This window comes from Grus americana, chromosome 4, assembly GCF_028858705.1.
Source record: "Grus americana isolate bGruAme1 chromosome 4, bGruAme1.mat, whole genome shotgun sequence".
NCBI classification, from domain to species: Eukaryota; Metazoa; Chordata; class Aves; order Gruiformes; family Gruidae; genus Grus; species Grus americana.
In genome coordinates, this window is record NC_072855.1 from 30,915,899 (window position 1) to 30,928,659 (window position 12,761).

General features: G+C 39.7%; 1 protein-coding gene across 10 annotated transcripts in view; it reads left to right on the top strand.

The window, feature by feature from the left end:
* CRACD (capping protein inhibiting regulator of actin dynamics) overlaps positions 1 to 12,640 on the top strand; it is a 132,570-nt gene extending 119,930 nt beyond the window's left edge. For all 10 annotated transcript variants that reach the window (XM_054823168.1, XM_054823166.1, XM_054823164.1 and 7 more), the window contains 4 exons: positions 1,216 to 4,423; positions 5,908 to 6,098; positions 7,188 to 7,356; positions 9,544 to 12,640. In XM_054823168.1, the coding sequence (XP_054679143.1) occupies positions 1,216 to 4,423; positions 5,908 to 6,098; positions 7,188 to 7,356; positions 9,544 to 9,704 (3,729 nt within the window). In that variant the 3' untranslated portion in view covers positions 9,705 to 12,640. The remainder of the gene's footprint in view (positions 1 to 1,215; positions 4,424 to 5,907; positions 6,099 to 7,187; positions 7,357 to 9,543) is intronic.
* The last annotated feature ends 121 nt before the right edge of the window (positions 12,641 to 12,761 follow it).

Here is a 12,761-nt window from a genome sequence, read left to right on the forward strand (position 1 = left end):
AAAAATAATCTCTAAAACTGGCATGAGTTCTGACAGTGCTAATACCATTGTCATATGAGAAAGAATAAGACTTAAGTAACACAGCTCTTGCTACAGTTAGAGTGAATTATCAAACCCTCGCTTTGTACACTTACTGCATGGCTACTTTGCTTTTTATCCTGACATCTTACCAGTGCTTGTAAACGGGACAAGACTATTCATCTAACAGAGGGTTCAGGAGAGGCTGCTGTCCTTTCTTCTGCACCATTGTACTTGCATTTATCTCTCTTGGAATGAAGAAATTAAATTTAAACCTCTTGTTTATACAGGATGTTTAACTGGAGCCAAATGATGGCTCAACAAATGAGCTAGTCAGGGCGTTAGCTGAGCTGTTTTCCTCATGGAGAGTGCTGGGAAACAGTCTTCAGATGCAGTTCACCTTCACACCATGTCACTACAGAGACAAGGAGTAAGCTATGAAGAAAGTCTGCATTCAGTTTAATGCAGATATTGGACCCACATGCCAGGGCAAGTATGGAGAACCAGCCAGCAGTTAGCACATGCCTCTATACAGTACAGTATTGCTGGGGAGCTGTAGGTTCTCTGTCTTTGCATGGTCCCACGGTTCCTGCAATAGAACTGGAATCTCAGCACAGATAATGAGGAAGATATCCTGGCTTGGGATTTGTGAAATGCAACCAAATTGTGTTTCCCTGAGCAGTGTTCTCTCCTGGCTAGCATTTCAGAGCTCTTTTCTGCAGGCAACAGCTTCTGTCTCTGCAAGTAACAGCTAGATTTGCCATGAAAGAACTGGCAAAACAATGCCCTTAAGCAGGTGCTAATTATTTCAGGCTTAAAGGATGGAGTTCTAAGTAGTAGAACAGGCATATGAAACTTGTGCTCTATTCCTGGGGCTTCTGCAACTTTGAAATGGTAGGTCCCAATCTGGATTATCTTATGTACGCCAAATAGTGATTCAATATTTAGCGTTATACTGTTGTCACTCTTAGGATGTTTTCTTTCTTTTAAAGGCTATCATCTGAATAGGTAAGAGGCATGAGATCTATGATGATGTGATCCATAAATTGGGGTGGGTGTGTTGGCTCTGGATCTAAATCGCTGTTAAAAAAAAAAAAAGTGGTTTTGCATTTGTGTTTGATTGTTCACTGTGAAGAACAACAAGACAATAGGCAACATTCAGTAACTTCAAACTTGTCTCCCAATTTCCAATTTTAGGGATCACAAAGTTTAACAATAACAGAATTTGAGCCAGAGGACCTAGAAACTGAGGTGTATGGAGACACATACCCAGGGTATAATGGACACATCATAGCAGACAAGCTAATCCAGAACAGAGATGAGCAGAAGCACCTTCAGCTGGCAGAGGAGAAAAGAATTGAAGATCACTGGGGGATCTTTGAGGCTGAAAGGATAAGGCAGATTGTAGAAATGGAAGAACAAAGAGAAATGGAAGAACAAAGGTGCCAAGAACTTGAGCAGATTCAGAAAGAGCAGGAGAGAAGGCATTGTGAAGAAGAGAGGAGGCAGTATCTCCTTGAAGGAGAGACATCTGTGGAAATAGAAGAGCAAACATGCCCTAAAGAGGAGAGAGGACTGCTGGAGGCTGAAAAGAGGCAAGAGCTGGAGGAGCAGAAGCAGCAGAAACTGGAGAAGCAGAGGCAGAAGGAGTTGGAGGAGCAGCAGGGACAAGAGCTGGTGGAGCAGAAGTGCCAGGAACAAGAGGAGAAGCAGAGACAAGAGCTGGAGGAGCAGAAACTCCAGGAACGGGAGCAGCAGAGGCAGAAGGAGTTAGAGGAGCAACAGAGACGAGAGCTGGAGGAGCAGAGGCACCAGGAACAGGAGGAGCAACAGAGACAAGAGCTGGAGGAGCAGAAACTCCAGGAACAGGAGGAGCAACAGAGACAAGAACTGGAGGAGCAGAAATGCCAGGAACGGGAGGAACAACAGAGACAAGAACTGGAGGAGCAGAAGCGCCAGGAATGGGAGGAGCAACAGAGACGAGAGCTGGAGGAGCAGAAGTGCCGGGAACAGGAAGAGCAGAGACGTAAGGAGTTGGAGGAACAGAAGCATCAGGAATGGGAAGAGCAGAGGTGCAAGGAGCTGGAGGACCAGAAGAGGCTAGAGCTGGAAGAATTAAGGCAACACAAGATTGAAAAACAGTGTCAAGAGGAAGAAGAAAGAAATTGGCTGGAGGAACAAAAAGAACTCAAGGAAGAAAATAAGGAATTAAAACAGAGACGAGAGCTAGAAGAGAAAGAGCTTCAAGAAGCTGAAATAAAACCTAAGCAGGAGAAAGAAGCTGAGAGCCTCAAACAACAAAAGAAACAGGAGGAACAAAGGCATTTGAAGGAGAAAGGAGAAAAGACAGAGAAGGAACAACCCCAGCAAGTAATGGATAAGAAAAAGAAACGGGAAGAGCAGAGAAAACACAAGCTCACAAAACAAATGCACATGGAAAGTGCAGAAGGTCTGCAACAAGATGAACTGAAGCAGCAAAAGGAACAAAATGAACAAGAGTGGAACAAGCTGGAAGAGCAGAAGGTAGACACAGAAGGACAAAATCTTCAGCAAAAACAACAAGAAAAATCCTTGGAACAGCAACAGGACAAGGATCAGTTGTGTTCTGGAGGGACTGACAGGCATCCAGTAGAGGAGAAGCTCCAAGAAGGATCAAGATCGCAAAAACTCAAACAGTCAGAAGAAGGGAATAAAACAGCAGAAGAAGTCCTAGCCCAGAAACTGAAGAGAGAAGTTGAGGCTCAGGAGCAAAAGCGAATAGGCGAAGAACTTAGGTGGCAAGAGGTAGATGAAAGACAGACTGCATCTAGACCCTTCACATTTCAAGTGTCTTCTGGAGATAAACAGATCATATTTCAGAAAGTAAACCTGAGTCCAGTCATGCCCGTCAAAGGAGCAGGACACTCTTCCCCATCTGTCAAAGACTACAGGATGCACACTTCCAGCAAGGGCTCTCATACGCTCCCGTCTTCTGTGTGTGTACCCCATACAGCTATTTTGGTTACTGGAGCACAGCTGTGTGGCACAGCAGTTAACTTGAACCAGATAAAGGACACGGCTTGTAAATCGTTACTTGGGTTAACGGAAGAGAGAAAAAATGTGGATATTCCTTCACCAGAGAAAGCCCAGAAAAAAACCCAGGATCCCAAACCCAGCAGCAGTAAAATGAAATATGCACAAGAGACATTGAACAACCAGGCTGTACTAGCTGAGTGGGCTTCCATCCGCTCCAGGATCCTAAAGAATGCGGAAAACAGCAAATACAATGAGAGAGACCGGGTGAGTGTCTGCAGACACAGTGATGACTGGACACCCCGAGGACGGGGTGTTCCCCATGGCAACTTGAGGAAAACCCTCTCTGCAAATGCAAAGTTCTCGATAACGCCAGCATGGCAGAAATTTTCAGAAGCTTCAAAACCCAGTTCAGATGCTGAGAACCTAAGTGCGGCAAAAGGCAATGAAACAGTGGCTGTGGGAAGAATCACTGGCTCATCCAGTGATTCAAAGGAGGATGCGGCTTCCACTTTTAAGGATCACTTAGCTGAAAAGGCTAAGGCGAAAATGGAAACCCATCGTGAAATGACAGACAACACAGAAGGCTGTAAATTTGCAAAAGATCTTCCATCTTTCCTTGTTCCAAGCTTTCCTCATTCTCCGAGTAAAGAATTACCCCAGGCAGGACTTCCCGGTGCTCTGGAAAATGAGCAGAGTAACAGCACAAAAAAAGCAGACAAACCAGCACCAAATGGAGAAGAAAATGTTTCTCCTTTTGGGATAAAGTTACGAAGGACAAACTACTCTTTACGTTTTCATTATGATCAACAGGCAGAGCAAAGGAAAAAGAAAAGATACAGTGCAGGAGATAGTTTTGATGGTGTGCCTGACCCACTAGTTACAACAGAAGGTGAGAAAGAATCCTCTGTTTTTGCTCCACAAGAGACTACATCCCCTGGCATGGGGAGAGCGAACATCACTGGCTTTTTAAAAGATTCAAAAGACACTTCAGTTACTGTAGCGGAGATTTCACAACCAGTGGGCACACCAGCGGTCCTACCAGCCACCGGCCAGAGTGCTTTACCCCCTCCTCATGAGAAACCAGCAGGCAAGTCACTGGTCCCACAGAAACCTGCTTTAGCTCCAAAGCCCACCAGCCAGACACCGCCATCGTCTCCTCTCTCTAAAATGAACAGGTCAAACCTAGCTGATGCAGTAGGACAAAGGTTGGTTAAAGCTGAATCGGACGGTGGTTGGAGAAAAGAAGACAGAACAAATGCAGTGCACCCCACACCATCCAATGAGTACAGAAATGAAGAGGAAGAAATCAGAGAAAAGAAGTCATTTTTCCCATCAATAAGTATTCCATGGAGAGAAAAAAATGACAAAAAGCCTGAGCCGCTGAAGAAAGGTATGTATTTGTCAAAGGTCATTTAGCTATTGTCTGCTTTTCCAAAATGAGATGCTGGAGGTCCAGAGGAAGACATTTGGTCTTAAGCTATATTTTTTTACCTGTGGAGTACCACTATTTTTCTTAGAGTTTTCTGAAGGAATGGGACTTCCCATCACCACAATTTAATTCAGGAACACACAAACTGAGCGTGACCAGTGCGACCTACTTAAGAAAGTTAATTTCAAGGAGTAACTGAAGTTTATGCATGTTTTCCTTGGTAGAGATGTTACCTAGTTAGTCAGAGCATGGACTCTACATTCCATGTGTAATGGTGTCATCAGAGCAGGGGTAATCATTTTTATAATTTACATTATATTGTTTCTATTTTTTAGGGAATATTATCTAGCTTAAAAAATATTAAGATCTAGGTCCCCTATAGTGCCTGTCCCGGGCAAATTCTGTAGCTAACCCAATATAGCTGGGCACAGGAGCCTGCATTTGAGAGGCATTCTTCAGTAATAAAACAATTACAGTAACTATAGTGGCTCTTCAGAGGAGCGTTGAAAGTCCCTGTGTCCTGAAATAGTATTCTGTACAAGTGGAAAAATTACCCCTTCAGAGTAAGGACACTCAGAAGAGCAAGGCAGGAATTCAGCATTTGATTGGGAAATCCCAATTTTTTTCCATTCTTGAATTTTGCAAGCATCAAGACACTTCTAAAACCCTATCTCAGTGGAACTGCTGCTTATTTTTTACAATTTTTTACACTTTTTCCTTTCACTTCCATTTTTAAACGAGGATTTATGGAAACTAGTTGGAAGCAAGAGCTGCTGGCTTGGGAGAGCAGGTCCCAGGTCAGTTGAGGGTTTCTGTGCTCACTGAGAGCACCTTTGCACCCCAGTGCTGCTCCCTGCTGCTCACAGCTCTATGCTGGGTGCTAGCCCCAATTTCATGCAGGGTACAGAAAGTCAAATGCTCAGTGGCAATTTAAAAAAAAACCAAACCAACCATTTTTTAAAGAAGGGCTGCATTTACAGGAGCACGTATTTTCAGCTCCCTTCTTTTGACTGAAGTTTGGACACTCTTCTTCCCGTAATTACGGCTGGAAAACCAGGCAACTGCAGTATCTAGTGGTATTTCACCCCTTTCATCAGAGGTATAAACAATCAATGCATATGTGTCACTTTTACTTAAATATCTCATGTAGTGGGAGTAGCTCTGTAGTAAATTAGGCTATAGCTTTAAGAGTCTGGGATAGGCTTTTTCACAAAAAAAAGGATAAATTTGGACAGCTGTGTGTGAGTGTGTTGAATTAGATCTTATTCTTGAGGCATAAAACCTGTTTCAAGATTTGACATAGAGTCCAGGAAGGTCTGTGAATGGCTTGGCATTCAATGGGCTTAGCGCCAGAGTTTTCACAAGGTAGGTAGACAAATCATACAGGTTTGCTTGAGACCAGAGATGTGCATTACTTAACCAATTATTTTCATGTTTTCTTTCAGAAAAACCAGTCCTCCAGAGCAGGCACTCTTTAGATGGGTCTAAAGTGATGGAAAAAGTTGAAACATCACAACCACTTTGGATTACATTAGCGCTGCAAAAGCAAAAGGGATTTCGTGAGCAGCAAGCTACGAGGGAAGAGAGGAGACAAGCCAGAGAGGCGAAGCAAGCAGAGAAGTTGGCTAAAGAGAATGTAAACAATCTTTAGAAACCTGCCCATTAGTAATACTGATACCATAATTATAACCGTTAGCTAGTTTTATTATGTGAAAGGGAATTTTGGTTCATGTTTGGTTTGTAAGCTTTCATAAAAGCTAAAATGACAGTGAGTACAAAGTAGTCTGAAAGTCTGGAGTTCCCTTTTGCAAAATGAAGACCTCCAGGAGAAAATACTGTGCAATAGTGTGACAATTTTTGTGTAAACTCCGATGCCTTAATATCAGGTGGTAGTTCATGGCAATCATAAGCACGACAACTACGCAGGTGATAGAACAGTAAAACTGTATTCAACATGATTCTTTCAAAGCTTGAGGAAATAAGATGTTAAGCCTTAATGCTTAGGGAATAATAGCTGGAATACTAATTTATACATGAATATAGGTGAATCTTAGTAAGTTTGAATTTACTTTTATTGTAACATCTTTTGTTTGGATAAAATGTAGATGAATGAAGGAAATGAACCATCATGTGAAACATCCAAATGCCTAAAGCAGGCACTGAATTCAAGTATCACTTCTTCCCTGGTCTCTAAATAGCTATTTACTATCCATGGTTTTCTATTGGTAAGAAAACCACTTCTACTTACAGTACAGAAGTGATGCTACACAAGCATTGATGCTGTATATAGATACCACAGATGGTAAAAAGAGAGGTTATGTGGATAACTAAGTATATTTTGATGTTTGTTATGAGACCCAAATTTCTGATGGGCACGTGCATAATTACAGCCGTAGATAATTGGTGGAAGAAAACAGCAGTGGGCGTGAAGTTGCCCAGAGATGCACACTGTGTTTCAGTGCTGTATTTAACAGGTAGGGTTGGCTCAAACTGTTCAATATTTTGACTGAAATGACAAGGTGATAAATTTAACTTTGTGGGGGGATTTTTACAGTCTGTAATAACCATTAGTTTTAGACGTATCAGAGTGTTTTGGTCTTTTGCCGAAAAGGAAGGTTAAGGAACGAACAGGTGATGAATGAAAGCATCAAGTGTGACATCTCTTACTTGCAGCCATTACACGACAGACTTTTTCTCATATAGCAGTTTTCCTTCTCTGTTCTAGGCTGCTGTAAGTAATCAGTCAGATAATAAAAGCAGCAGCAGCAGCAAAACAAGCACACTGCAGAAATCTTCAACTCAAGAAGGGGAGAAGAAGATTGAGACTGCTGTGTCAAGACTAGAAAGAAGGGAACAGCTAAAAAAGTCGAACACTCTTCCAACTTCTGTGACAGGTACAGTGAGAGATTGAGATTCACTCTAGGAATAATCCCCTTCAGAAATGGTATCGCATGTTCCTGAGAAAATTAATATTTTTTTTTCTCCTATAGTACCCCTAGAATTACAAATGCATTTGCTTTCAGCAAGGAGCAACGCAACTTGTCCCAGTCTCATGTGCTGTCCATTACACTGGATGTACACAACTTTAACAGGTTTTTAAAGTTGCACTACTGCATTTGCTTAGAAATGCCCCAGTTAAAAAAAAAAAAAAAAAAGAAAAAAAAATTGGCTGTCTCCCCAAGTCATATCCAACTGTATTTTTGAAACATGACTAATGCACATTAGGGGGATTTGATTTACTGTAAATTGCAATTGCAGTACTGTTTTGCCTTTAGGTTGGGGGTTAGCGCAGAGGGGGGATGACACTTCTACAAAGTGTATTTGTGTAGGAAATGAAGCATATTGTGTTCCCACACCTCTCAGTTTGCCAAGGAGAAATACTCACCCCAGAGTATTTGGAAGGGAATATTCTTGTTTCATTCAAAATGCAAAAAAATTATCAATTTAGTTGAAGGTAGCCTGTCACTTTGAATTTAGGACTTCTCCCTCCCAGTCAAGTATTTGGTAGGGAAGGTTGGAACCAGAACCTACTGCTTTATCTGTCACTTCAGTTAAACTTCTAGCAGAAGTCAAACTCTAGCACAGTAGGTGATGCCAAATTAGATCAAAAAAGGGCCAAACCCCAATTATCCTTGGTCAGTCTGTCTGTCTGTCTGCACTAGAATGAGAGTTCCAGGAGGAATGACCAATTTTGAGTTACCTGAAGTGAAAGCATAGAACTATGTTGGCCCTAAAGGAAATAGTGACTGGATTTCCGTATGATTACTGGCTACATTTGGAGCCAGGTAGCCACTACCAACTGCACAAATATACTATATACAAGTATTTGTTTATTATGGATGATGACAGTGATTTGGGTATCCCACAATCAGCAGAGCATTTAAGGCAGAAGACCAGGCTAGAACATGTTTAAAATAAAAGTTTGCTGAGTCCTCCTCTAAGGACATTCAAAAAACACCCAAAGCTTGAAGAAGCTGATATATTTCAGACTTGTACAACAGGAACTGATGAGGGTATAACCTTTAAAATAGCAAAAAATACCATAACCTTTAAAATAATTAGTTTTTCAAAGTGTCTGTCTACAGTAATAGTGGCTGCTACTGTTCATTTACTTATAGCTAAAAGGACAAGATGTACTAAAAAGAAAAACAAATGTTTGCCATCCATGAAATTTTAAAGCTTTTTAAAACATTCAAAACCTGAAAATGAAATGCCACTAGAAGTAATTTGGACTAAAATAGCTTTTTGGCTCATAAAAAATAAAATGTATAAGGGGGGATTAGTGAGGAGGTTTTTTTGTAACCAAGATTTTTGGAGACACTCCATAGGTTTCAGATAGGACTCATTTCAATTCGGCTGTCTTCAAGGGCATTCAGAGTCCTAGAATTAAACAATCTTCCCACCTGACTTCTACAATACACTTCTACAGCTCTGCTCTGTAAAGTTGCTTGTTAGAAATCAATTGCTTATTCAACACATTCTCTTGCTGAGACAGCTCTTTGTCTTAAATATACTATTTTAACAAAAATGTGACAGAGATTGGAGAAAGCTGGTTCATTTCTTCTTCAGGATAGTCTCACAGGAGTGGTTAACTGAGGACTGCTTTCTTCCCTGTGCTTATTTAAGAACTCTCCTCTGAAGAGGGAATCTAAATCCTGCTGAATAGAGTTGGGTTACATGTATTCAGCAGCTGCAAAGAGAAAAAAAAAAAATCTGGCTTTATTTCCCATTGTTTGCTACATTGCAGATGTAATTAAAATAGTTTATGTAAAGATGATGACAACTGACAAATTGGAAATGTTTTCTCTGGATCTCAGAGAGATTGAAAATTTTGTCCCTATTTTTGTGAGTTACGTTACTTGGAGTCACCTCTGAAAAAGGAAACCAGGCTCCTCCTAACTTGATTATTTTGCAAATACAATAAAAAGTAAGATTTAACTAAAAGAGTTGGGAATAAATATGAAGTTTTAGATCAGAATATCTTCACAGAAAGGAAGCAAAAATCTCTAGAATCCTGCAACAAAGTACAGGGTTCAACTAATGTTTGTTTTTCTCTTCCCTCCACACCCCATCAAAACCAGTGGAAATTTCAGATTCTGTTCCGTCAACCCCGCTGGCAAAGGAGGTGGCCAAGAGATTCTCTACTCCTGATGCTAACCCTGTGTCAACAGAACCAGCCTGGCTTGCATTAGCCAAGAGGAAAGCAAAAGCCTGGAGTGACTGTCCACAGATCATAAAGTAAACTGTAACATTACATCTCTATTGCTATTAATTGCTTTCTTTTTATTTATTCAGCTTTTTACACATGATAAAATTGAAAATGCATGTATTGAAGGACTGAAAACTGAACTGATTACCATTTTGCTGTAGCTCACTGTAAAGGCTACTCAAGTCATATATTTCATTGCTTTGACAAATAGCTAAATGAGGTGACGGCAAAAATTTCAGAGCCAGACTCACTCAAAAATTTAAGAATGCTCAGATACTGGATGTAAATTTTAGCAAGTATCGTAACAAGAACTTCAGTTCAGAAGCTCCTTAAATTCCGTGGGTATCCAGTTCCGGAATTTTAGATCTCTACACTTAAGTGGAGATCTCATAAATTTTTTTCAACACTCCCTAGTTGAAAATTAAGGCAAGATGCATGTTCCCTTCTCTTATGCCTATCTTTTTTTTAAGTGTTAAACTGTATGAACTGTCAGTTCTACCTGCTATTTGAAAGCTTCTTCCTCAATGAAGAACTTGGGGAGATACCATTCCACCTGCAAATGGTAAGTAGAAAAATGCTACCATCCAAATGCTGAGGTAATTTCTTTCATCATAGGATTAATACACTATGTCTCTAGTCCCTCACTCCTAGGAAGAAAGCAATTCATCCTACTTAACAAACACCACCCCCAAACCACTATTCAAACAAAAATCAGAGGTTTTAGAAAGAAGCCAGGGAGTCAGTGTTTCTTCTAGTCATTTAAGTGCATCACTGTTTGTGCTTGGCCATACTAAGATGTGTGGAGACAGTGATTGCAGATTACAACTTTAAATCAATTGACTGGAACTAAAACAAGTAAAACTATTCCTGCGCTCATGTAGCTGTAGAATTTGTCTCAGTAAGTTCCCACAGGAGTAAGACTTGCAAAACTGAAGTTAACTGAGAACTGAAAGCTAAGTCAGTGAGAGTCTCAGGAGTTTTAACTCTGCATTCTTCCTGATTTTACTCCACATGCAACTTCAGGTAGTTCAGACAACTTCCTGTACTTTGACCAATACAGCCAGAACACTTCAGAAAGAAGTTTACTTACCCCATCTCAGGTATTTGCTGTGGTAATTGAACACTTTATTACTTCTTGTAACTAAAATAGAAATGTTCACCCCCTCCCACTTACAAAAAAGGATAAAGTCCTTGTAATAAAACCTTTACTATCCTCAACATCCCACAGAAATAACTAGGTCTACATTTTTTAAAAGTCACCCTAGTATATAAATCTGTAACACACCTGAGTTTTACAAGGAAGCCTTTAACAAATTTGAACATCTCCTTATAACCATAAGGCTCAAAGGAGCCTTTAAGATCGTATCATCATAAAGTGAGACATTTTCACAAGAAGAAATTGCATCATTATAGAATGATACCGCATATGTTTTGTGGAAGTATTTTAGCCAAACTGCTGTATGCAGCATGAGGAGTGGCACTTTAAATTATGCAGAAAACAGAATGAAACCTGCCCTATCCTCCCGTTCCAGGAATCAAAAAGGGGTTGTCGGCAAAAGTCATTATTGAATACGCTATCTCCCACCAAACAGAAAACAACAGTTCAGTATCATGGTTATAACAGCACAAACACAATGGACGTGTTAGATTGAGTAGATGTGCAGCAGCAAGATAGGGCTTCTTGGGTCTCTTAAGCCATCAGTTTTGCTCAGTTTCATATTTAAAACCTGAATCTCTAAAGTAACTTTTTACCTTTAATATATGTATTTAAAATGTTTTATACAAAGATGGGGCAATGCTGCTCTCAAAAGCTTGGGTGGGGGGGAGGGGGGGAAGCCTTCAAAGTCAAACCTCTCCAAGCTTATCTGAAGAAAGAACTGGGCCCATAACTATTTTTGCTCTGCACCATGAATTAGTGCATCTTACGTTAAATTTACACTTTTTCTGTGTTTATAAGCCTGTGGTATGTATTTGTAATTACAAGAACTACACTGCCTGAAATCCATCTTTATGATTATGTCTTGGGAGAAGGAGCCAGGCAGAAATATAGAGAAGGTGGAGTAAATCAGGATTAAAGAATTAAAGATACTGGTATTCTGAAAAGCATAGCAAAATTAGGTGCTATTGTGCATGACATAAGGATGCAATTTTCCAATACAATACATTATAGCACATAGATTAGAGCTTTCATTAAGGATGGTCTTAATCTAAAGCTTCAAAGCAGAGGTTTTTTTCAACCATAAAGGTATCTAGTGTAATCATGGAAACTGTATTATGTACAGTACTTGATGGAAACATTTCTAAAGTGTACACGTTCAACAGTGACATTTCATGTTAAATTAACAAAAATTTGCACTAAATACCAATGAAGTGAAGTGTTACTTTGCTTTAGCTTTGTTGCAACCATTTCTGATAAATTGTTGGAAATCTGTAAAAATAAAACCAAAACATTACTACCAAGTTTAAAACAGCAAAAATGTTTTAAGAACCAAACAAACCACTATGTAGTATATTGTCTCAATTTTTTGTAACTTATACACACAAAATACCATTTCTTCTGACAAGGTTATATATATGATTAACCTCTATGTTCATATAGTAATGTATAAAAACTATAAGATGTATAATTGTGGGGTATTTGTTGTGTACTTTTTTAATTTTTCAAATGTTTTAAAGTGCAATTGTTTATTATACTAATGTCATTTTAATTCTTATTAAACTATAACCCAGTCAAAATTATCTAATCAATGATGTATGTATTCTGTGTCTCCTTTTGCTAATAGTGTAGGTCACGTTTGCTTTATAAATAGAACTTTTTACAGTGCTACAACTGTCCTGTCTATGCATTTCTGCTAACAATACAATGGAGGAACCAGACGTGATGAAGCAACATAGCAAGTGCAACTTCTACTTTACTTTTTAATTGAAGATGTTAGAATTCAAAGTCTCAGCAAACAGAGTGAGATAATAATTTCTACTATAGTTCTTTTAGAAGATTTATAATCAGGAAGATGCTCTCAGTTAAGCGTACTTTTGTCACTGCAAACACTTGACTTGCATTACTAAGACCACTGGTAATTTCTTTTAAGG